The 27770-nt window shown below is 39.0% G+C and overlaps 1 protein-coding gene across 1 annotated transcript in view; it reads left to right on the top strand.

The window, feature by feature from the left end:
* Positions 1 to 27331, top strand: part of ART3 (ADP-ribosyltransferase 3) — a 36819-nt gene extending 9488 nt beyond the window's left edge. The window contains exons 4-12 of the mRNA XM_029235958.1: positions 17746 to 17778; positions 18634 to 18666; positions 19673 to 19702; positions 21542 to 21574; positions 22191 to 22223; positions 22848 to 22880; positions 24179 to 24211; positions 25533 to 25562; positions 27195 to 27331. Of these exons, the coding sequence (XP_029091791.1) occupies positions 17746 to 17778; positions 18634 to 18666; positions 19673 to 19702; positions 21542 to 21574; positions 22191 to 22223; positions 22848 to 22880; positions 24179 to 24211; positions 25533 to 25562; positions 27195 to 27331 (395 nt within the window). The remainder of the gene's footprint in view (positions 1 to 17745; positions 17779 to 18633; positions 18667 to 19672; positions 19703 to 21541; positions 21575 to 22190; positions 22224 to 22847; positions 22881 to 24178; positions 24212 to 25532; positions 25563 to 27194) is intronic.
* The last annotated feature ends 439 nt before the right edge of the window (positions 27332 to 27770 follow it).

The raw sequence follows: 27770 nt of genomic DNA, 5'->3' as shown, positions 1-27770 counted from the left end.
TTCTAATTACTAAAACTTTGAATGAGACTTGTTTTGCCCTCTGGGAGGTTTTAGGATATTTTCTTTATCGCCAGCGTTCTGAAATTTTATGGTATTGTGCTTTGGGGTATATGAGTAAAGGGTTAACAAAACCCTTTCTCCTTCCTCTTATGAAAATGGCCTCTTGTTGATCTTCTTCTAGCACTATTTCTCTGTAATCTACTAAAGGTGGAATGACAGGTGTATAACCATACAACACTGCCTAATGGTAAACATAACCGTTGACCGTTACAGTGCCTCTGAGCTGCGAGGTTGTGAATGAAGTATAAATACCTGGAGGGAAGCCATAGCTTTGGGCATCCCTGAATGTGGTGTGACATACTGAGGTATTCTTCTTGCTGAGTCCTGGAGTACTCATGGCGTGATTGATATAAGAGATGTTGTCTTCTATGTGTGGCATGAGGCTACTGAGCTAGGATAGTTCCTGCACCCACCTGTGTAACCTTGTTTTCTTGTATTTGAGATGTCATTCTGGGGACTGAAGGACAGCCCTGGACTGCTGTGAGGACTTGCATTGAAGGTGTATCACTCAGGCTACCCTTTAATAGGTATGCTGTGTTCCCTGCCTTTCATTCTTCTGCAAAACTGAGTAAACTGGTGAGGGGATGCCTTTTGGGGTCTTATGAGTGTGATTGTCTAGGTGAACCCCAAACTATAGCTGCTGGTCAAACAGAGCGAGTATTGAAGTAGGGCCTTGGAAGTGGGATAGACTTTTAGACCTTGACTCAAATGTGCCAGTGCATTATGAGATAAAAAAGAACAGGTAGAGAAGTGCTGATGAGATTATACCTGTGAGATGGAGTGGGGAGGGGAGCTGGTCCACTTTTGATTTAATGGCAGAAGCTATGTGGCCATTGAGATCCCTGGGGCACAAAATTTAAGGACGTCTTCATGCTTAGGGTCATATACTTGCACAACCTGCACCTGCGTGATCCTAAGAGCGAGTGCCTTCTTAAATTTTGCGCTCTAAACACGTCATTCGCCTCACCTTAGTCCTGGCCCTGAGTTGGAAGTTAGACCAACTGTTCTCCTTGAGGGGGCAGGTGAAGACTGAAGCGAGCAAATTTATGTTGAGAGGAAGAGTGCCCATTTCCCTCGCCCAGCCATACACTGGACCTGACCAAAAACGAAGCCAGTTGGAGCCAGTTCATACCAGCTTACGGGAGCTGACTGTGGGCATATATCTCTTGGCAATTCCTCATACATCACGATGGCTTGAAATTGGCCGTGGATGAGAGTTATACCACGGACATCAGCAAACCCTGCAAGTCAGAACCCCCGTTCTCCACCCCAGAACCTGTCCAATTTTACCAGCACATTATAGCCAGAAACCCAGTTGCAGCTGGGCTGACAAAATGATACCACTTTTGGTGCTTCTAATGCACTCAGCCAAATGCTATTTCTGGAGCCATTGGTTCTGCAGAAACCCTGGCTACGGTAGCTGCAGTAGGCCAGATCAGTCACTCGTGTCTGGTTGATGAACAGAGGTGGGCAGTGGAGCCCACAGAGTTCATGTTTGTGAGTAGCATTACGATAAACAAAAGGGGTGGAGCCGCTGGGTTGATTCAGAATGAGCCAAGTCTCAGACCTACATGGGGAAGTGTGTTATGAGCCCAGTGTGAGGAAAGGGGAGGAGAGTGGGCAAACTTCTGCGGGCCTGCCCAGAAAGGCAGGCAGAGGCTACACAGCAGGTTAATGTTCAAACCAGCCACAAGGGAAAACCTCCGTGGGGGCTCACCTGTGCTATTTGTTTGGAGAGCTCTGGCAAAGTCAGGCCCCTGCACTTGATTGTGTTGCTTTACCTCTAAGCTGGAGTCTGACCAGTGCCCTCTGCTGCCATCTGGAGGTAACTAATGGGAATTCAGGATCAAAAACACCCTGAAGGGATCATTAAAGCTAGGCTGTTTGAAACACTATGAAGGATAATAACCAGGGGTTTTAAAAGCTCAAGCCAGGAGGATATAATCAGAACCTTGTTCCACTGTGACTGACTATACCTCTGGATGTAAAAAGGCAGCATCTATGAAAGTGATTAAAAAATTATACTGTGCTAAATTTAGTGTGCTGACGCAGTCCTGTGCTGTTACTTTCAACTTGCTTGTGATTTTCAAGATAAAAATGTATGTGGGCCTTACCAAAGCTAGTTAGCTAAAGAAAATAGTTCAGTTGGTTAGGAAGTGGAGAGGATAATTCCTGGTGGTCAAAGATACTCGTAGTAATCCAAGATAACGGGAGTAAGTAAATGGTAACAAAACCCTTGATCTGTCCTAATGGGAAAATTACCGCAGGTTGACCTTCTTTTATACTGTTTTTCTAGAAAACTTGATAAAAGTAGAATGTCATCTGTGTAATCAGGCTACATTCCTCATCGTTTAAAATGACCCCATCTGAAAACTGCACTTGGATTGGGAGGACTATAGATGAATTATAAATACCTGGTAGGAAGCCATAGCTTTGAGATTTCATGCACCTTACAGTGTAGATATAATATGATTTATTGGAAGAAAACTTATAAGCAGAGAAATAGCAGAGTATACCTCATCCCCTGAACTCTCATTATTTTACTGAACAGGCTGGTCATAGATCATCTGGTATTTTGGACAGTATTTCCATAGAGAGGGACCAGACGGTATATATGTAAATATATTTTACATATTAATAGAGTCATGGGGGCAGGGAATATCAGTGTTCCCTGACTGCAAAAGTAATCTTGTTCGAAAGGAAGAGCCCCTGAACTCCAGTGGCTGGTGTCAGTCTATTTTGTTGAGCTTACTCAGACCTGTTGAGGCAACTCTCTGCTAAGCCATCAAAAGGGGGAAAGAAGATGAACCTACAGAGCTATCCAGATTTATTTTTTATAAATCCACCCCCAGCACTTGAGGGTTCATCAAATATAAGTACCTTCATTCGTTCTGATGGACACTCTTTTAGCCTTCCTTGGGAGTAGCAAAGTTTCTGTGTTGTTGTCTGGGATTGGGGATTCAACAAGATTCCGTATAGATAAACCAGATAGGAAGTGACATATCACATATCTATCACCTCGAGAAATTCACATTATGAATCAATGCCAAGAACATTTGGAAGGCTGTTCAGACTGTTTATTCCATATTTATAGGAAAAGGGAGAACTTTTCCTATAAAGGGAGAACTCTTCATTACCAAACCCCTCCAGACTTTCACCCACCAGACTTGTTCATGCTGATTGTATCAGTCAAGGCTTCCAACCAGAGAAACAGAATCAGTTGTAAGGAATTGGCTTACATTATTGTATGGGCTAGCAAGACAAGTCTGAAATCTATAGGTCAGGCTGTCAGGAAGGGCAGGCTGGAATTCCTGGGTATGAACTGAAGCTCTGCCCACAGGCAGAATTTCTTCTTTTGGGAAGCCTAAACGCTTAAGGCCTTTCTATTCATTGTGTCAGGCCCACCAGATTATCTTGGATAATCTCCCTTATATAAAGGTAACTGATTATAGATTTTAATCCCATCTACAAAATACCTTCAAGGCAACAACTTAGATTAATGTTTGATTGAATAACTAGGGACTGTATCCTAGACAAGTTGATACATAAAACTGACCCTCACACCTGTATTAGTTATCCATCACTGCATAACAAATTACTCCAAAATTTAGTGGCTAAAAACAACATTTATTGTCTCATAGTTGCTGTGTCAGGAATCTGGGTTCAGTGTACCTGGGTCTTTTGACTCGGGATCTCTCACAAGGCTGCAGTCATCATAATACTTGACTGGGAAAGATGTACTTCCAAGCTCACTCACATGGTTGATGGCAGGATTCAGTTCCTAGTGGGTTGTTGACTAAGGCCTTATTTCCTCATGAGCTGTTGGCTGGAGGCCTCCCTTGTTCCTAACTACATAGGCCTCTCCATAGACTGTCACAGCATGGCAGCTGTCTTTTCAGGTGTGAAGTCTTACAGGTAAGGCCCCCATTGAGCCAATAGTTTGGATAAAGTAGTAGGTGAGGCTTTGTTCTGTCTAATGCAGAGGTTCTCAGACTTTCTTGGTTCACGGTGTCCTTAGTGTTGTCATAATTTTTTCAGAGTGTCCCTAGGCTAAAATAAATGCCTAAAAATTCCATTTATTAAGTAAACTCAAACAACTCAATAAATATTTATGTCCTAATATCTTAGTAGCTGTTTTTTAAGAAGTAATATATAAAAAAAGTTTTAAGAACTATTATTTCATTTTTAACCACAGTGACTTGCTAATGGGATGTATGTGCCTATTGGACACTGACTGCACAGCTTCTCAAACCTTGGTGTCAGATTAGATACCACCTTATTTCCTGATCCACACTGATTTTTCACATATACTTGCTTTTTTTCACAACAATTGCTAAAAACCCAGCTTTGCAAATATGTGATGTTATCGAATAGAATGTAACATAACTTTGAAACTGTGTTCTAACTAAAGCTAGTAGTTCATGCAGTGTCTGAAAGATATCAAGTCGGGCTGTGTTTGTCTTGAAATTTTAAAATATCCCTTGGTACCCCTGTGAATTTGCTAGAGCGTGCAGGGACACCTCTACCACTGTTTGGAAACTGCAGGTCTAATGGATGGGCAGCCATTTATTTGCGGAAGTGGCTAAGGCTTTAGGAGCCAGGTTTGGCCCTTAACTGGAGGTAAAATTTCCATGTGACAATGGAACTTTTGGGAGTTTGTCCTACTTCATGGGAATTTAGTTCAAAGAGAACCCATGGCACAATAAGATATTAGGTTGGAGAATCATGACTTTTCTTTTTTTTTTTTTTGCGGTACGCGGGCCTCTCACTGCTGTGGCCTCTCCCGTTGCGGAGCACAGGCTCCGGACGCGCAGGCTCAGCGGCCGTGGCTCACGGACCCAGCCGCCCCGCGGCATGTGGGATCTTCCCGGACCGGGGCACGAACCCACGTCCCCTGCATCGGCAGGCGGACTCTCAATCACTGCGCCACCAGGGAAGCCCCCTGACTTTTCTTTTAGTGAGACAGTCTGTCTCATTAGGCCCAGTAACAGGCTAGCAGTAGCAGGGCCTACAAAGGGAGGAGTCCTTGTGTCCAAAAGTGCAGTGGCCAACAAATACTGCTGTAGTCTTGTTGCCAGAAATTCCAATCAGCTATGAGTTTGGTCACAGACATCTGTAATTTCTTGAGATCTGAAGGAGATAGGAACTCCTGGGAGGGCTTTATTTACTGTTGTCTGAACTGCTTCCAAGGCTTCTTACTGTAGAGCTCCCTGTTAAAATAACAACTTATAAGGTTTTCCAGTGTGGCTGGTAGGAATAGTCACTATTCTTCATCCTTTGAGTTCTTTCCCTGGCCTTGGGTAGTTTCCTTAGACAAGTATAAACTGATCAGTACTTTGTTGAGTACTGGAAACCCTTTGAAGATCTCTGGGTTTCTCTTTGCAGCTCCTTCCTCTTTAGTACTCTGTAAAAACCAAACTATCCTGGTATTTTTCGTTGTGGAAGAAGTTTAAACTGCTTAATAGTTATAATACCATGTGAGTTTTCTGTTTGTTCTTGAGTTATTTTTGATAAGTTACATTTTTCTAGGAATTGTCCATTTGTCTTATATTTCAAATTTATTGGCATAAAGCTAGTCACAGTAAACTCATCTCTTTTTACACCTGCTGAATCCATGGTTATATTCCCTTTTTCAATCCCTATATATATTTGTGTCTTCTCCCGTTTATTTCTGGATCAATCTCTTACCCATTTTTAACCCTCCTACTTTTTTTTTATTGAAGTATAGTTGATTTACAATATTGTGTTAGGTTCAGGTGTACAGCAAAGTGATTCAGTTATATATATATATTTTTTCAGATTATTTTCCATTATAGGTTATACAGGATATAGTTCCTCATGTCATACAGTAAATCCTTATTGCTAATTATTTTATATATAGTAGTTTGTATCTGTTAATTGCATATTCCTAATTTATCCCTACCCCCTCCTCCCTTTCCCCTTTGGTAACCATAAGTTTGTTTTCTGTGTCTATGAATCTGTTTGTTTTGTATATAGATTCATTTGTATTATTTTTTAGTTTCTACATATGTATTTCTCTGTTTGACTTACTTCACTTAGTATGATGTTCTCTAGGTCCATCCATGTTGTCGCAAATGACAATATTTCATTCTTTTTTATGGCTGAGTAATATTCCATGGTGTTTATACATATACATACACAATGGAATATTATATATATAATATATTATAATGCATATATGTGGTATATAGATATATATACCACATCTTCTTAAGCCAGTCATCTATTGATGGGCACTTAGGTTGTTTCCATGTCTTGGCTATTCTAAGTAGTGCTGCTATGAACATTGAGGTGCATGTATCTTTTTGAATTAGGTTTTTCATCTTTTCTGGATATATGCTCAGGAGTGGGATTGCTGGATCATATGGTGGTTCTATTTTTAGTTTCTTAAGGAACCTCCATACTGTTTTCCATAGTGGCTGCACCAATTTACATTCCCACCAGCAGTGTAGGAGGGTTTCCTTTTCTCTACACTCTCTCCAGCATTTATTGTTTTCAGACTTTTTGATGATAGACATTCTGATAGGTGTGAGGTGATACCTCATTGTAGTTTTGACTTATTTGTCTCTAATAATTATGATATTGAGCATCTTTTCATGTGCCTGTTGGCCATCTGTATGTCTTCTTTGGAAAAATATCTATTCAAGTTTTCTTTCTATTTTTTGTTTGGATTGTTTGGTTTTTTGCTGTTGAGTTGTAGGAGCTGTTTGTATATTTTGGATATTAACTCCTGTCAGTTGCATTCCGTAGGTTGTCTTTTTTTGTTGTTGATTGTTTCCTTTGCTGTGCAAAAGCTTTTATGTTTGTTTAGGTCCCATTTGCTTAGTTTTGCTTTAATTTTTTCTTTTTTTTTGCCTTGGGAGACTGATCTAAGAAAATACTGCTACAATTTATGTCAGAGAATGTTTTGCCTGTGTTCTCTTCTAGGAATTTTATGGAATTATGTCTTATATTTAGGTCTTTAAACCATTTGAGTTTATTTTTGTATATGCTATGGGAGAGTGTTCTAATTTCATTGATTTTTATGTAGCTATCCAGCTTTCCCAACACCACTTGTTGAAGAGACTGCCTTTTCTCCATTGTATGTTCTTGCCTCCTTTGTTGTAGATTAATTGACTATAGATGTGTTGGTTTATTTCTGGACTCTCTGTTCTGTTCCATTGATCTATTTGTTTTTGTGCCAATTCCACGCTATTTTGATTACTGTAGCTTTGTAGTATTGTCTGAAATCTTGGGAGGGTTATGCCTCCAGCTTTGTTCTTTTTCCTCAGGATTGCTTTGGCAATTCTGGGTCTTCCATGGTTCCATATAAATTTTAGGATTATTAGTTCTAGTATTGTGAAAATGGAATGGATATTTTGATAGGGATTACATTAACCTGTAGATTGCTTCGGGTAGTATGACCATTTTAATAATATTAATTTTTCTAATCCAAGAGCATGGGATACCTTTCCATTTCTTTAAATCATCTTCAGTCCCTTTATCAGTGTTTTATAGTTTTCAATGTATAGGTCTTTCACCTCCTTGCTTAAAAGTTTTTTCCAATTTTTTTTTGACATGATTTTAAATGGGATTTTTTTTCTTTTACTTTCTGATATTTCATTGTTAGTGTAAAGAAATACAACAGATTTCTGTATATCGATCTTATATCCTGCTACCTTGCTGAGTTCATTTATTAGTTCTAATAGTTTTTGTGTGGAGTCTTTAGAGTTCTCTATATAGAGTATCATGTCATCTGCAAATAGTGACAGTTTTACCTCTTCCCTTCAAATTTGGATACCTTTTGTTTTTCTTGTCTGATTGCTGTGCTAGGATTTCTAATACTGTGTTGAATAGAAGTGGTGAGAGTGAGCATCCTTGTCTTATTCCTGAATTTAGCAGGAAGGCTTTCAGCTTTTTCTGTTGAGTATGATGTTGGCTGCGGGTTTGTTGTAAATGGCTTTTATTGTGTAGAGTTATGTTCCCTCTATACCCACTTTGGTGAGAGTTTTTATCTTGAATGGATGTTGAATTTTATCAAATGCTTTTTCTGCATCTATTGAGATGGTCATGTGGTTTTGTCTTTTATTTTGTTGATGTGGTGTATCATATTGATTGATTTACTTATTTGAACCATCCTTGTGACCCTGGAATGAATCCAACTTAAACATTCTGCATGACACTTTTTAGGTATTGTTAGATTAGGTTTGCTAATATTTTGTTGAGGATCTTTGATCTATATTCATGAAAGATATTGGCCTGTAATTTTCATGTTTTGTGGTGCTTTTGTCTGGTTTTGGTATCAGGGTGATGGTGGCTTCATAAGAATTTGGGAGCGTTCCCTCCTCTTCAGTCTCTTGGAATAGTTTGAGAAGGATAGGTATAAGTTCTTCTTTATATGTTTGGTAGAATTCCCCATTGAAGCCGTCCATTCCTAGACTTTTGTTTGCAGGGAATTTTTAAATTATGGATTTTATTTCACTTCTAATGATTGGTTTGTTCAAATTATCTGTTTCTTTTTGACTCAATTTTGGCAGGCTATATGTTTCTAGAAACTTTTCCATTTCTTCTAAGTTGTCCAATTTGTTGGCATATAACTGTTCATAGTATTCTCTTATGATTTTTTGTATTTCTGCACTATTGGTTGTTATTTCTCCTCTTTCATTTCTTATTTTGTTTGGGTCCTCTTTCTTTTTTCTTGGTGAGCCTGGCTAGAGGTTTGTCGATTTTGTTTATCTTTTAAAAAAACCAACTCTTGGTTTTATTGATCTTTTCTATTGTTTTTTATCTCTATTTTTATTTAGTTCCTCTCTGATCTTTATTATTTCCTTCCTTCTGCTGACTTTGGGTTTTGTTTGGTCTTTTTCTAATTCTTTTAGGTGACAGTTTGTTTATTTGAGACTTGTTTCTTAAGGAAGGCCTGTATTGCTATTACCTTCTCTCTTAGAACTGCTTTTGCTATATCCCATAGATTTTGTAAGGCTGTATTTTCATTGTCATTTGTTTCAAGGTGTTCTCTGATTTCCTCTTTGAATTCATCATCAACCCATTGTTTTTTTTAGTAGCATGTTGTTTAGTCTCCATGTGATTTGTTTCTACCTTTTTTTTCTTTTCGTGGTTGATTTCTAGTTTCATACTGTGGTGGTCAGAAAAGATGCTTGAAATAATTTCTATCCTCTTAAAATTGTTGAGGCCTGTTTTGTGTCCTAGTATGTGGTCTGTTCTAGAGAATGGTCCATGCACCCTTGAAAAGAATGTGCATTCTGGGTTTTTTGGATGTAATGTCCTGTAGATATCAATTAAATCCAACTGGCCTATTGTGTCATTTAGAATCTTTGTTGCCTTGTTAATTTCACCTGGAATATCTGTCTATTGACATCAGTAGAGTGTTAAAGTCTCTTACTATTACTGTATTCCTGTCAGTTTCTCCTTCTATGTCTGTTCGTATTTGTTTTATATATCTAGGTGCTTCTATACTGGGTGAATATGCTAATGAGTGTAATATCCTCTTCTTGTATTGATCCCTTTATCATTATATAGTGTCCTTCTTTGTTTTTCCTTATGGACTTTGTTTGAGTCTGTATTGTCTGATATGGATATTGCTACCCCCACTTTCTTGTTGTTTTCATTTGCATGAAATACCTTTTTCCATCCCCTCACTTTCAATCTACATATGTCTTTTGCCCTAAAGTGAGTCTCTTGTAAGCAGCATGTTGTAGGTTCTTTTCCTTTTTTTAATCTGCCATTCTGTGTCTTTTGATTGGAGCATTTATTTAGTCCATTGACATTTAAGTAATTATTGACAAATATATGTTTATTGCCCTTTTAAACCTTGTTTTCAAGGTGATTTTGTAGTTCTTCCTTGTTCATTTCTTCTTTTTGTTTTTCTTTTTGTGGTTTTCTTTTGTATTATGCTTGACTTGCTTTCTTTTTGTTTTTGGTGAATCTGTCGTATGGTTTTGACTTGTGGTTACCCTTGTTTTCAAGTATGTTAACCCATAACTACTTGCTTTAGACTGGTAGTCATATAAGTTCAAACGCATTCTAAAAGATCTACAATTTTAATCCCCTCCCCCATATTTCATGATTTTGATGTCCTGTTTTACATCTTAATGTTTATGTTTTTGCTGTTAATTGTAGTTATAAACACTTTTACAAAAATTTTCTGATTTTTTAAAATCTGTGTACTGGCTTATTTAAGTGGTCTTCAATCCTTTTATACATTTGCCATTCCTATTGTGACTTTCCCTTTCTTATAGATTCTTGATTCTTTTCTATTTAAAGAAGACCTTTCAATATTTCTTTTAGGTTAGGTTTAGTATTGCTGTATTCTTTTAGTTTTTGCTTGTCTGAGACATCCTTTATCTCTTCTTCTAGCCTAAAGGATAGTCTTGCTGGGTAGAGTATCCTAGGTTGCAGATTTTTCCCTTTCATGACTTTGTTTGACAGTGTTTCTGCAGAGAAATTAGCTAAGAGCTTTATGGGGGTTCCTTTGTAACTGACTCTTTGTTTCTCTTTTGCTGCCTTTAGCTTCTTCTCTTTATCTTGAACTTTTTCCATTTTAATTATAATATGTCTTGGTGTTGATCTGTTTAGGTTCATCTTATTTGGGACCCTCTATGCTTCCTGTACCTAGATATCTGTTTCCTTCTTTAGGTTTGGGAAGGTTTCAGCCATAATTTCTTCAAATATATATATATATATATATATATATATATATATATTTTGGCCTTGCCATGCAGCTTGTGGGACCTTAAGTTTGGCACGTTTTATATCATCCCATAGACCTCGTATATTGCTTTCATTTTTTTTTTTCATTTGTCTTTCTGTCTTTTGTTCTGATTGGGTGATTTCCATTATTCTATCTTCCAGATCACTTATTCGTTCTTCTACATTATTTAGTATGCTATTCATTGCTTCTAGATTGGTTTTTATCTTGGTAATTGAGTTGTTTTTGATTGGCTCCTCTTTATAGTTTCTAATTCCTTGTTATAGTGATTCTGCATTTCTATCAATAATCGTTCTTAATTCATTTAGCATTTTTACTACCTCCTTTTTGAACTCAGGGTCAAGTAGAGTGAAGAGGTCTGTTTCATTGTTTGTTCTTTCAGAGGATTTCTCTCGTTTTTTAATTTATTTAAAAATTTTTATAACTTTAAAAAAATTATTTATTTAATTTATTTATTGTTGGCTTCATTGGGTCTTCATTGCTGCACGCAGGCTTTCTCTAGTTGCAGTGAGCAGGACCTACTCTTTGTTGCAGTGTGTGGGCTTCTCATTGTGGTGGCTTCTCTTGTTGCTGAGCATGGGCTCTAGGTGCGTGGGCTTCAGTAGTAGTGGCGCACTGGCTCAGTAATTGCGGTTCGTGGGTTCTAGAGCACAGGCTAAGTAGTTGTGGTGCACGGACTTAGTTGCTCCGCCACATGTGGGATCTTCCTGGACCAGGGCTCGAACCTGTGTCCCCTGCATTGGCAGGTGGATTCTTAACTGCTGTGCCAGCAGGGAAGCCCCTCTCTTGTTCTTTTAACTGGGACCAGTTCCTGTGCTTTTAAAATTTTACTTAAATTTATGTCTCTATAAATTTAGGAGAAACAGTTATCTACTGTGGTCTTGAAGGGCTGGTTTTTATGTGGGAGCATTCCTGAGTAGACTGTATGAGTCCAATAATTTTGGTGCAATGGCTGCTTTTGGTATGGATGCTAGCCGCATCTTTCCTCAGAGCGTTATCCCCTTGATAGGGCATGTGATTGGTGTTGTGGTGACCAGAGCCTGCACTGGATTTGGGTGGGGCCTCCTCTTTGCTCCATGGAGTCCCATCCCTTTCTTGCCTAGTACTAGGCTGGTGCTGGGGGCTGGGGTGTTGTGACTGCAGGAATCAAGGTGATTGCGTTGCCACCTGGGACTGGGGCTGCCTCTATGGTAGGGCTCTCCCAGGACCTCTCTGCCCCAAATGCGGCTCCAAGCTGCTGTGTGAGGTGGGCCGAACTGGAGCCCTTCTGCCAGGAAAGGAACATCTGAGTACTCCTCACGTGTGATTATCTGATGCTGCCTGTCACATACTGTGCACACCAACAGAGATGACTGCTGGAGCCAAGCCCTGCCATGCGTGCTGACAATGAGCTCTGGTTTGGCCCAGATCACACCCCAGGCCCTCTGGGCTGTTTCTGCACAGCTACACAGAGTCCTCTCCCAGGGTCCATCTCCCTGAGTTTCAGTGCCTAGCCACTGCAAATACTAGCAGCCCCACCCAGCAGGCCTTTCAGGCTGGGAAGTGCAGCAAGGTGGAAGCTGTCAGCACCAGACTCTCTCCACTCAGCTCCACCCTGATTGCTAGCAAGCCATAGTAAAGGGTTAGGTTAACTGTTGAGGAGGACATTTAGTATCTGAAGAGAGAATTCGTTAAACAGACAGATAAATTTTCTCCTAATTTTTTCAGACTAATCATATAATCATAAAGTGTTAGCTTGGGGGGGGCAGAGTCAAGAGGGCAGTGTGGGAAGATGCCGAGTTAGGTCTCCCCACAACTAGGGTGCCTGCTGGCCGCTGATGGGGGACCCTGATGGCCAAGGAGATGGGAGAAACCCCCAAGTGAACAGGTAGGACGTGGGGGGACTGAGGGGGGAGGAGAAGTGGAGGCCAGATTGGCGCCCCTGAGGCCAGGGAGATCAGGAGAGGCAGGCAGAGGGGCCCTGCAGGAGGATTGGGAGAGGAGCAGAGGGCAATTGCCCACCCACTCAGGCCCGAGGAGCCTGCTGAGCTCCCAGGCCAGTCCCCTGCCCTCCAAGCCCCCCGCCCCCGGCTGCATTGGTCCTGGGGGCATAGGAAGGAGGCCGGGGAGATCAGGAGAGGCAGGCAGGAGGGGACCTCCAGGACCAGAGGAGCGGGAGAGGAGAGGAAGGCGTTTGTCCCTTTCACTCAAGCCCAGGAAACCTGCTGGGCTCCCAGGTGAGGTCCCCCACCCTCTGAGACCAGGGGTGGGGGGGCACGCCTGGACCCCTTCTGTTCCGTTGAGCCTAAGCCCCGCCTCCTACAGACCCCAGGGCCTTTTCCAGCCCTGTGGGTCCTGAGCACTGGCCCCACCCAACACCCAAACCTTACCCTTGCTTAGGCCCCACCCTCCAGAGTCAAGGCGTTTACACCCCTTTTTTTTTTGCTTTTTTCTTCTTTTCCCTCCTCCCCTCTTTTACTATTGTGGTACTGTTGTACCTTCTGGTTGTTGTTTCATCTATATTTTAATTTTTATATTATTTCTAACGTATCTGTTAGTTTCCTAGTCTAATTTTATTTTTTACTTTGCTACTGTTCTCTTTTTTTTTTTTTTGCCACCCCACGTGGCCTGCAGGATCTTGGTTCATGAGCTGGGGGTTGGGCAACAGCTCCTGTGGTGGGAGCTCTGAGTCCTAACCACTGGGATAACAGAAACCTCAGAGAATATTCATCAGAGTGAGGTCTCACGGAGGTCCTCATCTCAGCACCAAGACCCAGCTCTACGCAACAGCCTACAAACTCCAGTGTTGGAAGCCTCAGGTCAGACAACCAGTAAGACGGGAACACGATCCCACTCATAAAAAAAAAAAAAAAAAGAGATGGCAAAATAATATGTCACAGATGAAGGAGCAAGGTAAAAACCTACAAGACCAAATAAATGAAGAGGAAGTAGGCAATCTACCTGAAAAAGAATTCAGAGTAATGATAGTAAAGATGATCTAGAATCTCAGAAATAGATTGGAGGCACAGATTGAGAAAATATAAGAAATGTTTAAAAAAGACCTAGAAGAACTAAAGAACAAACAAACAGAGATAAACAACACAATCACTGAAATGAAAAATACACTAGAAAGAATCAATAACAGAATAACTGAGGCAAAAGAACGAATAAGTGACCTGGAAGACAAAATGGTGGAAATAACTGCCAAGGAGCAGAACAAAGAAAAAAGAATGAAAAGAATTGAAGACAGTCTCAGAGACCTCTGGGACAACACTAAACACACCAACATTCGAATTATAGGGGTCCAAGAAGAAGAAAAGAAAAAGGGTCTGAGAAAATATTTGAAGAAATTATAGTGGAAAACTTCCCTAACATGGGAAAGGCAATAGTCACCCAAGTCCAGGAAGCACAGAGAGTCCCATACAGGATGAACCCTAGGAGAAGCACACCAAGACACATATTAATCAAACTGACAAAAATTAAATTCAAAGAAAAAATATTAAAAGCAGCAAGGGAAAAACAAAAAATAACATACAAAGGAATCCCCATAAGGTTATCAGCTGAGTTTTCAGCAGAAACTCTACAGGCCAGAGGGAGTGGCAGGATATACTTAAAGTGATGAAAGAGACAAACCTACAACCAAGATTAGTCTACCCAGCAAGGATCTCATTCAGATTCAAAGGAGAAATCAGAAACTTCTCAGACAAGCAAAAGCTAAGAGAATTCAGCACCACCAAAGAAACTTCTCTAGGCGGGAAACACAAGAGAAGAAAAAGACCCACAAAACCAAACCCAGAACAATTAAGAAAATGGTAATAGGAACATACATATTGATAATAACCTTGAATGTAAGTGGATTAAATGCCCCAACCAAAAGACACAGACTGGCTGAATGGATACAAAAACAAGACCCATATATATGCTGTCTATAAGAGACCCACTTCAGACCTAGAGACACATACAAACTGAAAGTGAAGGGATGGGAAAAGATATTCCATGCAAATGGAAATCAAAAGAAAGCTGGAGTAGCTCGTATCAGATAAAATAGACTTTAAAATAAAGACTGTTACAAGAGATAAGGAGGGACACTACCTAACAGTCAAAGGATCAATCCAAGAAGAAGATATAACAATTGTAAATGTTTATTCACCCAACATAGGAGCACCTCAATACATGAGGCAAATGCTAACAACCGTGAAAGGAGAAATCAACAGTAACACAATAATAGTAGGGGACTTTAACATGCTACTTACACCAATGGACAGATCACCCAAACAGAAAATAAGTAAGGAAACACAAGCTTTAAATGACACAATAGACCAGATAGACTTAATTGATATCTATAGAACGTTCCACCCGAAAGTGGCAGAATACACTTTCTTCTCAAATGCTCATGGAACATTCTCCAGGATAGATCACATCTTGGGTCACAAATCAAGCCTCCGTAAATTTAAGAAAATTGAAATTGTATCAAGCATCTTTTCTGACCACAACGCTATGAGATTGGAAATCAATTACAGGAAAAAAAACTGTAAAAAACACAAATACATGGAGGCTAAACAACCAAGAGATCAGTGAAGAAGTCAAAGAAGGAATAAAAAAATACATAGAATCAAATGACAATGAAAATACGATGACCCCAAACCTACAGGACACGGCAAAAGCAGTTCTAAGAAGGAAGTTTATAGCAATTCAATCTCACCTCAAGAAACAAGAAAAATCTCAAATAAACAATCTAACCCTACACTTAAAACATCTAGAGAAAGAAGAACAAAGAAAACCCAAAGTCAGTAGAAGGAAATAAATCATAAAGATCAGAGCAGAAATAAATGAAATAGAAATGAAGAAAACAATAGCAAAGATCAATAAAACTAAAATCTAAAATCTTTGAGAAGATAAACAAAATTGATAAACCCTTAGCCAGCCTCATCAAGAAAAAAACAGAGAGGATGCAAATCAATAAAATTAGAAATGAAAAAGGAGAAATCACAACTGACACTGCAGAAATACAAAGGATTATAAGAGACTACTACAAACAGCTATATGCCAGTAAAATGGACAGCCACGAAGAAATGGACAAATTCTTAGAAAGATACAATTTTCCAAGACTGAACCAGGAAGAATTAGAAAATATAAACAGACCAATCACAAGTAATGAAATTGAAACGGTAATTAAAGCTCTTCCAACAAACAAAAGTCAGGACCAGATGGCTTCACAGGTGAATTCTATCAAACATTTAGAGAAGAGCTAACACTGATCCTTCTCAAGAGTTTGATCCTTCTCAAATTCTTCCAAAAAATTGCAGAGGGAGAAACACTCCCAAATTCATTCTACGAAGTCACCATCACCCTGATACCAAAACCAGACAAAGATATCACAAAAGAAGAAAATTATAGACCAATATCACTGATGAACATAGATGCAAAAATCCTGAGCAACATACTAGCAAACAGAATCCAACAACACATTAAAAGGATCATACACCATGATCAAGTGGGATTTATCCCAGGGATGCAAGGATTCTTCAATATATGCAAATAAATCAATGTGATACACCACCTTAACAAATTAAGGAATAAAAACCATATGATCATCTCAATAGATGCAGAAAACGCTTTTGACAAAATTCAACACCCATTTATGATAAAAACTCTCCAGAAAATGGGCATAGAGGGAACCTACCTCAACATAAAAAGGCCATATATGGCAAATCCACAGCAAACATCATATTCAATGGTGAAAAACTGAAAGCATTTCCTCTAAGATCAGGAACAAGACAAGGATGTCCACTCTCACCACTCTTATTCAACATAGTTTTGGAAGTCCTAGCCACGGCCATCAGAGAAGAAAAAGAAGTAAAAGAATACAAATTGGAAAAGAAGTAGCAAACTGTCACTGCTTACGGATGACAGGATACTATACATAGAGAATCCTAAAGATGCCACCAGAAACCTACTAGAAAACAGTATGGAGGTTCCTTAACAAACTAAAAATAGAACTACCATGTCACCCAGCAATCCCACTACTGGACATACACCCTGAGAAAACCGTAATTCAAAAAGAGTCACGTACCACAATGTTCATTGCAGCTCTATTTACAATAGCCAAGGCATGGAGCCTACGAAAATGTCCATCGACAGATGAATGGATAAAGAAGATGTGGCGCATATATACAGTGGAATGTTACTCAGTCATAAAAAGGAGCGAAATTGAGTTATTTGTAGTGAGATGGATAGACCTATAGTCTGTCATACAGAGTGAAGTAAGTCAGAGAGACAAAAACAAATATCGTATGCTAACACATATGTATGGAATCCAAAAAAAAATTGGTACTGGTGAACCTAGTTGCAGGGCAGGAATAAAGATGTAGACATAGAGAATGGACTTGAGGACACGGGGTGAGAGGGGGAAGCTGGGGTGAAGTGAGAGTAGCATCGACATATATACACTACCAAATGTAAAATAGTTAGCTAGTGGGAAGCAGCCACATAGCACAGGGAGGTCAGCTCGGTGCTCTGTGATGACCTAGAGGGGTGGGATAGGGAGGGTGGGAGGGAGGTTCAAGAGGGAGGGGATATGGGGAATATGTATATGTATAGCTTTTCACTTTGTTATACAGCAGAAACTAACACAGTATTGTGAAGCAATTATACTCCAATAAAGTTCTATTAAAAATAAATACATAAATAAATAAAGTGTTAGCTTTGGATGGGACTCTGGAGGTCATTTGAAGCAATCTCCCAATAAAAGATACACATAAGGGAACTGAATTCCAGAAAAGTTAGATGTTTTATCTAGAGCTACGGCTCTTTGGTGACTATACTATGAATACAAAAATGTAATTTGCTTCCCACTAAATTATGAGTCTGATAGACTAGGAGCTGACAGATTAGGTTACCAAGAGGCACAGACCAATTTGAAATCTTTACTAAGGTAGATTGTGTCTAACTAATAAAACTTTATCTTTATGTTTCAGGACTAAAAACTGCAAATTGCGTTGAGAACATGGGTAAGATATGCTCTAGAGTATTATCTCTGCAATGGGAATTTTATCAGTGTTATTTCTCACAGGAATAGGTCAGAGCCACGCCACTGTACTGTCATACTGTCAGCCATTGTCTTCTCAAGGCTGAGTTGTGCTACTGCTACTACCTTTTCAGGGGGAGGGTACAGGAGCCCACCCTAAGCCTATCCCAGCCTTGCCTGTGGCTGTTCTCTCAAGTATTGCATTTGCCTTGGGCAGGCAGGGACCATGCCACTCTGACCCTAGCCTATCATTACAGGACTTTGACTCCTGAATACCCCTCCATGACTCCTATGCACACAGTTAGACTTGTATTCCTTTGTTCTGACATCTTGGGAAGTAATATTTGGGAGACTGATGAAGGATTCCTTCCCTCATCAGGGGAAAGACTGGGGAGACAGAACAGTAATGTGGTCTGTTTCCTCTTCCTCAGGGAAAAATGGAGAATATAACAAAAATAGTCTCTCTTAGAGGACCATGGAGAAGATTTGGGAAGGTAAACAGGAATTCTAAGAGTAGTCAGGAACAACATTATCAAATTAGGCTCAAAAGATCTGAACCAAAGTTGACAGGAAATGCCTTGGACGGATGCATGCTTTGGGTGGATCCTTTTGAAGATTTATTTAAATAGCTTGAAAATAAGGGTCCATTTCTAGCTGTCTTCCTGGCTAGTTTTTCTTTGAATTCTTCTTAAAGTAATTAAAATGAATCTATATCCATTCATTTTTGAGACTGAAATTTTATATTTCTCATATTGCCATATTTTGCCTGTATCTTGACCGAACCTGACATTCACATCTAAGTACAGTACTATGTAATGAAAACATGTTTGTATTTCAGAATATTTTCAACACATCAGTGTCTACAACTCTGGTAAGTATGCTCTGTTTTTAAAAATAATGGATGTTTATTAGCTACACGGATGTTTAATAGCTCTTTCCTGTTCAGCAAATTCAATTCTTAGCTGACAAAAAAGAGTACTTTGCACATATGAAGGAGTAACCTGGCAGATATGCGGCGGAAAAAAGAATCCATTCTGGGGAAATTTACCCCCTTGCAAATGAGAGAGTTGGCTCTCTGGAGATCTGAACAATATGGAACCATTCTAGGGAATAAGGCTGGGCGGACCTGAAGGGCTAGGCACTCTTGACAGGTCTGAGGCCTCTTATGTATAGCTCTATTCTCAGTCGTTGAGATTAGCCTGTGTGACACCAAACAACCAGATGAAAGTAGAAAAAGTTAGTCATTTGCCTTTTTCAAGTAAGGTGATGTTTGGTATCATTTGACTAAAACATCTGGGTGATTAGACGCTTTCCCCAGCCCCTAAGTTTCCACTTACGGTGATATGGCCCAAATCACTTCTTTGCATTTAAGTTCCTTGTTATGTATTTGGCCCATGTAGCTACAATAAGTTTTTCTTTATTGAAGAGAGAAAAGTATCTGGCCTTTCCTTAAGTATGCAGTTTACCTGACGTTTGGAAGATATTTCCTGTCCTTTTGTGAAGCATTGCATGCCCCTGAGGACTTGCTTAGTAACACTTCTTATTGGCAGGGCAGCCACAAGTTTTACTGGTCACTTCACAGGGACTTCAGCTAACTCTTCAAGACAGACATTTTTCTAGCTTGTGGAGATCGCTAGGAGACTTACTGTGTATAACAGTTTCTCTTAGTAGGAGGGTCCAGAAGAATGTTCCAGCCCAATTAGCCAAGGTGCATTTAGACTGTGGCTGACACTTAAATTTAGTAGCATTAGCTTACTGGATATATCAGGTGGATCTTTATGGCCATAATTACCTGAAAATAGTTCTGTTCCAACTGTGGTAACTCCCAATTACTTTGTTCTATCATTAAAACTGGTAAGTTTCTTTTTGTAACTTAGGTGTGAAAAACCAGAAACTTGAAGACCCTGGTAAGACATTTTCATAAACTCTAGGGGCTTACATTTGTAAGACAGCTTCCTGAGGGTGGGAGCAGGTGGGCATGGTAAGGAAAAGTGGGAAGAAGGCAGAACCCACATTAGCTTACTAGTTTGGTATATAAGAGATGCTCCTGAGTTCCAGATATCCTTCTTTATAAGGACGACCCAGCAGCTCTGTCTGTCTCCTATCTAACAATCCATAGGTCATCCCAGCGGAGCAGTTAGAGACATGACATAAGAAACTAGTTCTAGAGAATTTACTGCCTTCTGCTTTAGGCTAGCTGTTACATGGATAGAGGAAGGTGTGACTAATTATTCCACAAACTCTGTAACATAGGGTGTTCATCAGGAGCATAAAAAATGGCATTTTTTCCTAAATTAAAATGATTTTATATATGTATATATATTTCTGTTTTTAGCAATCTGAGTAACAAATGCTATTAGCTATATCCATCTGATTATTTAGTATATTCCAAAGTATGACTCATTCCCAAATTTTTTTTGTCTTTCTTAAAAATGATATTCTTCAAGGGTGCTGGGACAGAAACACTCTCATAAATTACTGGTGAGATTATAAGTTGGAACTTTTCTGGAGGACAATTTCAATAGTATGTATCACTAGCCTTAAAAACGTCCATACCTTTTAACCTAGCTATAACACTTTTAGATATTTGTCCTAAGGGAATAAACATAAAAATTTGTGTACAAAATATGTACAGAAATGTTTATGCAGTGTTATGGTAGCCAAAATTTATAAATAACCTTAGTATCCAACAGTTGGGTATTGTTAAATAAATTATATCCATACTATGAAACACTAACCAATTTAAAAACCATGTTTTTGAAAAATATCTAAAGATACGAGAAAGTACTTATAATACAGTGACAATAAAAAAAGGATAAAAACAAACTCTACTCAGTACTCTGTAATGGCCTATATGGGAAAAGAATCTAAAAAAGAGTGGATATATGTATATATATATAACAGATTCACTTTGCTGTACACCTGAAACTAAAACATTGTAAATCAACTATACTCCAATAAAAATTTTTTAAAAGATAGGATAAAAACAGCATATGGAGTATACTATCAAATTTATTTTAAAATGTCAAACGGTACAAACTTCCAGTTATAAGATAAATAAGTACAGGGGATGTAATGTGCAACATAACTATAGTTAACAGCTGTGTGGTGTGTTTGAAAGCTGTTAAGAGAATAGATCCTACGAGTTCTCATCACAAGGAAAAAAAAACATTTTTTCCTTTTTTTTTTTTTTTTGGTATCTGTATGAGATGCCGGATGTTAATTAAACTTATTGTGGTAATCCTGTCACAATATATGTAACTCAAGTCATTATGCTGTATACCATAAACTTATACAGTGTTTTTTGTCAATTACATCTCAATAAAACTGAGAAAAATAGTAAAAAATGTATATGAGCATGTACATATATATATATATATATATAGCAAAGAGACAGGAAATATACCAAAATATTAAGACTGAATAGCTCTGATATCTGGGATTATGAAAGTTTCATTTTTAAAAATAAATCATGACAAATGTAGGTCAGAGTCTTAAAAAAAATCAACAAGAGATATTTTGCTTAATCTAGGAGAGTGCCTGGATCACTAGCCATAGTTCTCACAGTAAGTTAGGCACCAGTGGGTTAAATCTCTTTCCCTTTTCCCCAAAACTCTAAAAGCTTTGAGAGTGGGTCATCTCTCAAAGCTTTTAGAGTTTTCCACTGTAAATAGCTATATAAATATAAGGTTAAATTTCCAAGCTTACTGCGTTTATCACTAAATATTTCCTATTCTCATCTTCAGGAATGAAAAGCCAGGAGTCCACGGTCTTACCTGGTAAGTGATCTTCTACTTACTCTCAGAGACTAGCTACAAGGTTAGAAGGAGGCATGAGGACGCCTAGAACTAAGGACGTTACTGGACATGGAGAGTTTGAGGAATAAGTTAAGTCAAAACAGAGGGACTCTAATTATTGAGAGATTATTATGTTCCATGCAGTAATGTACTGAACAGTTTTATAATGTATCACCTTTAATCACCACTTACTACAAACCTACAAGGTATTTCTTTTGCGTAAATAAGGAAATGAAGGTCAGAGGGATTAAGCCTGCGCAATCACAGAGCTAATAACTATAATGACAATAGAGCTAAACCAAGCAGAGTCTTAGACCCAGTACTATTTCATTTAAAAACCGATGTACTGGGACTGACTGCCTTATGAAGATAAGGTTGGTCAGATAATGAAGTTCTTGAACTCCACCTTAAGGAGTCTGGGCTTTGTCCAGTTAGAGAATGAAGAGCAATTGAAAGGTGTTTTTGTTGTTACTGTTTTCTTTTTCCTTTTTTTGGGGGGGGTGGGTGGGGTTGAAGATGGGGGAGGTATAGACCAAAGGGAGCATTAACAATGCAAGATAGTTGATTAACACTAACCAATATTCATTTCTGTCTTCAGGTGTGAAGAGCCAAGAAGCCACCCAAATACCTGGTAAGACAGCTTTGTTTACTTTCTTGGCCAAAGTATGAGAAGAGAAGGATCCCCCCGTGCATTAAAGAGAATATTGTCATGAGATTATTATTCATTAATATTTCGCTTACTGCTGCCTACCAGTCATTCTACAAAGATTTAGCTGGGGAAGAGAGTAGAAAAGTACCTTTCCTCCCTAGTGTTCATGCCTTCCTGGAGCAGGAAAGTTAGCTCTGCTGGGGGCATGGCTGAGGGCAAGGCTGCTGGGACCTGGATGCATGCAGTCCAGCCTTAGATTCTATAGCTAAAGGTACTCAAAAGAAACTTCAACTTCATGCAAAAGCTAACTGTTAGCTTTGGCTAATAACATCTCAGCATCTAGGATCGCCAGGTAACTAAGCATAGCACTCTCCTGGCATAGAGGCAGACCTAATGAGGCACCATGGCAGAAGGCTTCTCTGAGTTTGGCATGGATTTGCACAGTGAGGGTTCATGTAGCCAGAACTTTCAAGTAAAAAGCCAGAAACTACAGTGCAGTGGGACCTTTGGTGCTTGTATCTCTTGAGTTCATGAGACGAGAAGGAGTTTGGAAATTGTACTCACTGGAACAAACTGCAAGTCACTGAAAATTTCTTTCTCACGTAGGAATGAAAACTCCAGAACCTTTTTCACTACCTGGTAAGCAATGTTAGGCATGCTGGAGAGGAAGCTGCCAATCCGGGGAGCATAGATATAATTGTCACCATTAGATACGCAAGGGAGGCTAAGTACTTTGCACAACAAGATCACGTGAGTGAGTGAAGGACCCAGGTCTCTTACCTTATGACCAAGTACCTGTTTCTTAAAACTTGTGGTTCCTCTAGTGTTTTTCCAGTATACTTATCATGACACATTTAACCTACCTTCAAGATATAACCATGAAAGCAGGTATTTAAAAAGTATGAGGCTGTTGCTGAGGGTGGGGCCTTGAGTTTCTGTGGCCAGAGAAACTGAACAGTATGACTCCTGTCAAGTCAAAAGGGCCTCAGAACTCACGCTTACAGGGGAGGAAAAAAATGAAACGGCCCTCAAACTTAATTTTTTTCCTGAGACAAGAAGAAGTTAAAAAAAAAAAAAAGTGGACATTATCTAATATTTTACCAGAGAGCTATGGACAGTAATAAGACTTGTCTAGGCCTCAGAATTGTCATCTTTCAAAGGTGGCTAACACATGTCATGTTACCTTATAGGGATATCTGTAAGGACTATAAAAACACAAAATCTCAGGGCGCAAGCCCCTATCTAATGGTTCAGTCCTGCTTCCGAGCTCATGTAGTGTTTTGAAAATAATTTGTGTTAGGTTTTGTTACTATGGGATGATCATCTGTTAAGGAAATTAGATTGTTGGCATCTGCTAAATGACATCCATCCGCACAGTACTGAGTTTGCCTCACATTGCTGCCTTTGGATGTGTGCTGTGTACAGAAACAGCCGTTCCCAGTTCATGATCTAAAGCACTTGACAGACCCAGAGAGAGAGGTTCCAGCAATACTTTTATATTCACCCAGATTGGAACTGTTGGACTTACTTGGCCGCGACTTTGAAGTGAACCTCTAATGACACTCGTGACACACTTTGTGTGTCTACATCTCTTCAGCTCGCGGGACCTGAGTTTGCATAGTACTCTCGCTGGCACCTTACTAGGCGCCCCGGCTGCATGTGGAGGGTGAACACGGTCTGGTCTGTGTGGACAGACAGACCCAACTTCATGAAGTCTCTCCTCTGCCATTTTCCTCTGGGTAACTTTGTGTAGAGGTAAATTTATTTCACTTTTCTGCACCTCTGCTCCCACATCTGTACAATGAAGAAAATTTCTGTCTTGCAAGACTGATTAAAGTCCTAATGAGATAAAAGTACTGGCAAAATGAATGGTGCTTTAAAATAGTAGTAAATGGTAGATGCCTTTGTTATTATCTGAAAATCTTTTTTTTATTTAGGAATAAAAATGTTACAACCGGGTGAAAAACCTGGTAATAAATTCTTTTCTGGGGGTGGAGGCACCATGGGGTTCTGAGTCCTTTACCATAATCGTTCAGTTAGCTCCATCTTAAGGGGGATGGGGAGAGGACACTTGAGCTGCACAGCTTCTGACACCCCAGGCTGCCAGCCAGAGGGGGAAGTGTTGAGAACTCCCTTCAGTGTGTGCAGCAGACTGCTATTGTGGTTCCCTGGGTCAGGCAGAGAAAAAGGCAGTTGGCCTGAAACTGGGACAGTTGGCTTCCTGCTGTGCCTGTCTATTCCAGAATGGGACAGGAGGCTTCCCAGGGTGCGCAGGCTACCGTGAGAGAATCTGTAGTTACAGGAATAGCATCATCAAAGAGGTGTGTGTGAGAACCGTACAGTGTAGGACCATCCATTCTGTGCCCTTTATCTCTATGTCCTCCAACAAATAGGCCACTCAGTTTTGCTGGGACTGTTTTGTATTGTGCCCTCTCCTAGAAAACTGTGTGTAGTGCAGGCTTTTTAAAAAGTGGTGTCAAAACATTTACACAGGATCTCATATAATCCAATAAAAGAAATATTGTTATCACCGTTTCAGAGATGGAAACATGGAATATGGGAAGTTAAGGAACCTGTCAAAGGCTAGGATGAGACAGTCAAGACCCAAACTTTTCAAGTTTTGTTCATTTTCTGTCACATGACACTTGTCTTCCAGCTAGATGTAGTTATAGAAAATACACCTCTAACCTGGGCTCCTAGAATTGGCATTTGGCTTCAAAGCCGTCAGAATATGGCAATATTGTAATATTTCAATGCTAACACACTTGGAGTTAGAATAGCATAGTAAGTAAGAGCAGAGGGTTTGAAAGCAGGCATTGATTACCTCTGTGATTTTATGCAAGTTTGGGGGAACTTCTGTATAATATGGATAACTCTACTACCTACTAGGAGTGTAACAAGTAAAGGTAATAATGTACATAAAGCATTTGGTCAACGCGTGACACACAGTAAGCATTCAATAAATGATTAGTGCTATGGTTGTGCTTGGGAATCCGAGTTCAACATGTAGAAAAAAGACTTTTCTTTTTTAACAAAGTTTAACCTTTCTTTTAATGGAAACACACACACACACACACACACACACACACACAGGGTAAAAAATTTCAAAGCATGCAAATGTTTAAACACTGAACCCTTCCCCCAGTCCCACCTATACCTCTAAAACTAATGCCCTGCCCCTCAGTCCCACACGCAGAGATAACCAAATTAGCTTAATCATTTAATCAGATTTTTCTCTTTGGGATAAATCTGTGTACAATGCAGTTAACTCAAAATCTGTTTATATTTTAGAAGACAGAAGTCAAGATATCGACAGTCCTGGTAAGAAATATCCCATTTCCTTAGTTGATAAATGTCTGTTTCTGCAATACAGAAAAACTGAGAAATTTATTTTCTCTCAATAAAAGGAACAAAATCTCAAGAGTTTAAAGCATCATAACAGAGTATAATGTCATATCCAAATGCTTGTATGTGCAAATGGGGGGGTGCAACTTGATTTTGCTTCTTAAGCACTCATTTTCAACTGTGTATATAGACTGTACTTTTTCGAGCAATGGTTCTCAACCCTGCAACCCAATTCTCGCTTTTTAGAACAAGTATTTTATAAAGGTATCCTGAAATAAGATTCATAAATAAGTCCCACTTGCACCATAAAATAATCAATATAATGTCCTAACTATATAACAAAATTATATACATTTCAATATGTAAATGCCTAGATTATTCTAGAAGACGTCATGAAGTAGATTGTATTTATTTACACAGAGAAATCTGGATTTAAGAGAGAGGACTGGAAGCTATTCTTTACAAATATAAGAAAATGAAAGTGAAGAAATACCAGGGGCACTAGAATAGAAACCAGTGTTTATTAAAACTATCCAAAAATATTTTGCATATATGTAAAACTTAGGTTCTGGGTTTGAGCAGTATAAATAGGTTTTTAACATATATGTCTAGCAGTGCATTTGAAATTTATGTGCAAGTGGGTCGATTTTTCATTGTGCAAGACTGTCGACAGCACTGCAGAATACTAGCCCTCTACTTCCACCCCAGTGCTGTGACAATCAAAAATATACTCTGACAAATTTCCAAACTGCCTTAGGGGGCAATGCAGCCCCCTTGAGAACCACTGCTCTCTAGTAACAAACTAATGCATGAGTGCATCTGCTTGTCCGTTTTCCCCACCTGTATACATATAACTGCACATTTATAATTATGGCAAGTAAATTTATGAGTTGAAGGTTTTTATAACATTTACTAGTTATTTCTCTTGGTTTCACTTATGTGAGTGGTGATCCCATTTGGATATTTCCAATCAGTCTTCCCTTGTACAGTCTAAACCAAAACACAGCCAGAAGTCAGATATCTGAGTTAAGGGCAGTGTGAAACAGACCATCCTGAGATGGCTGTACCTGGACTCCACTGTACCTCTCTCCACTAGTTCAGGTGAAAGGGAAGCAGTTTTCTCCAGAGTAGTGTTTTATGTATAGAGGGAAAACATTTTTTTTATCAGCTTGCAGGGCTGTTTAAAAAATGCAATTTTTTACACTGTAAAATATTACATTGTATATTGGTAGAATATGCATATGAAATATACTGTCTTGAAATAGAAAAGACACAGAATTAAACTTCATCTTGCATATACAGAAAATGAAAATTTTAAATTGCCAAGAAATTCTAGAGAACTTGAACAAAAAACTACCTTGTCTACATAGATACTAAAAGCCTGTGAAATCTTAGATAAAACCTAGATCAGCACACCCTGATGATATATATGAAAATACAGCCCCAAATCTGTAATGAACTATATTTATTTTAAAGTTGTCCTGGTTAGAGTTACTTCATGTAAAACTCAACCTTGAATGTTCACATATTCAGGATATATGGTGTAGGTGGATGAAACTTGATACTAAAAATGACATGTGTCAAATGACTATGTCTTCTTATTAACAGCTCCAGCTCCAGGTCCAGTTCCAGGTCCCAAAACCCATACCTCCGCATCATCTGGCAAAATGCTCCTTCCACCGTTTGGGACATTCATCATTTTAATCAGTGTTTCTGCTCTAAATCTCTGTTGCTCTGTAGTCTGATACATTCTTTTTAAGTTTTTTGTGGGGGGGGGTGCTGATTTATTTATTTATTAGACTCGAGTGCTTTAGTACAGAACGGTACAGCGATGTTTGTGCTTCAATACTTTCAAACACTAAGATTCTGATAATTTCAAGGTAAACAAGTTTCAAGACAGACTAGCTTTTTGATACATTCTTTATTACTTGAAATATGCTACAGGCATCCCACAGAAATCATCAAAAGGAATGATGTATTTTTCACTTGTTGGCCAAAGTCATTCGATAAAATGAGAATTACATATTAATATAATTAGCAAATTCAGGTAGCTGACCCAGATGTCACAGAATTCATTTTTCACTTATTTCTGTATTAATCTTACGATTACAAAAAACTGTATACTTTTGATTTAATTCAGTAAGACTTTTATTAGCTATAATTTCAGTAGGATTGCTAGATATT

This window comes from Monodon monoceros, unplaced genomic scaffold (genome assembly GCF_005190385.1).
Source record: "Monodon monoceros isolate NGI ecotype Baffin Bay Population unplaced genomic scaffold, NGI_Narwhal_1 Super_Scaffold_20, whole genome shotgun sequence".
NCBI classification, from domain to species: Eukaryota; Metazoa; Chordata; class Mammalia; order Artiodactyla; family Monodontidae; genus Monodon; species Monodon monoceros.
This window is presented reverse-complemented; position numbering and strand designations above follow the sequence as displayed.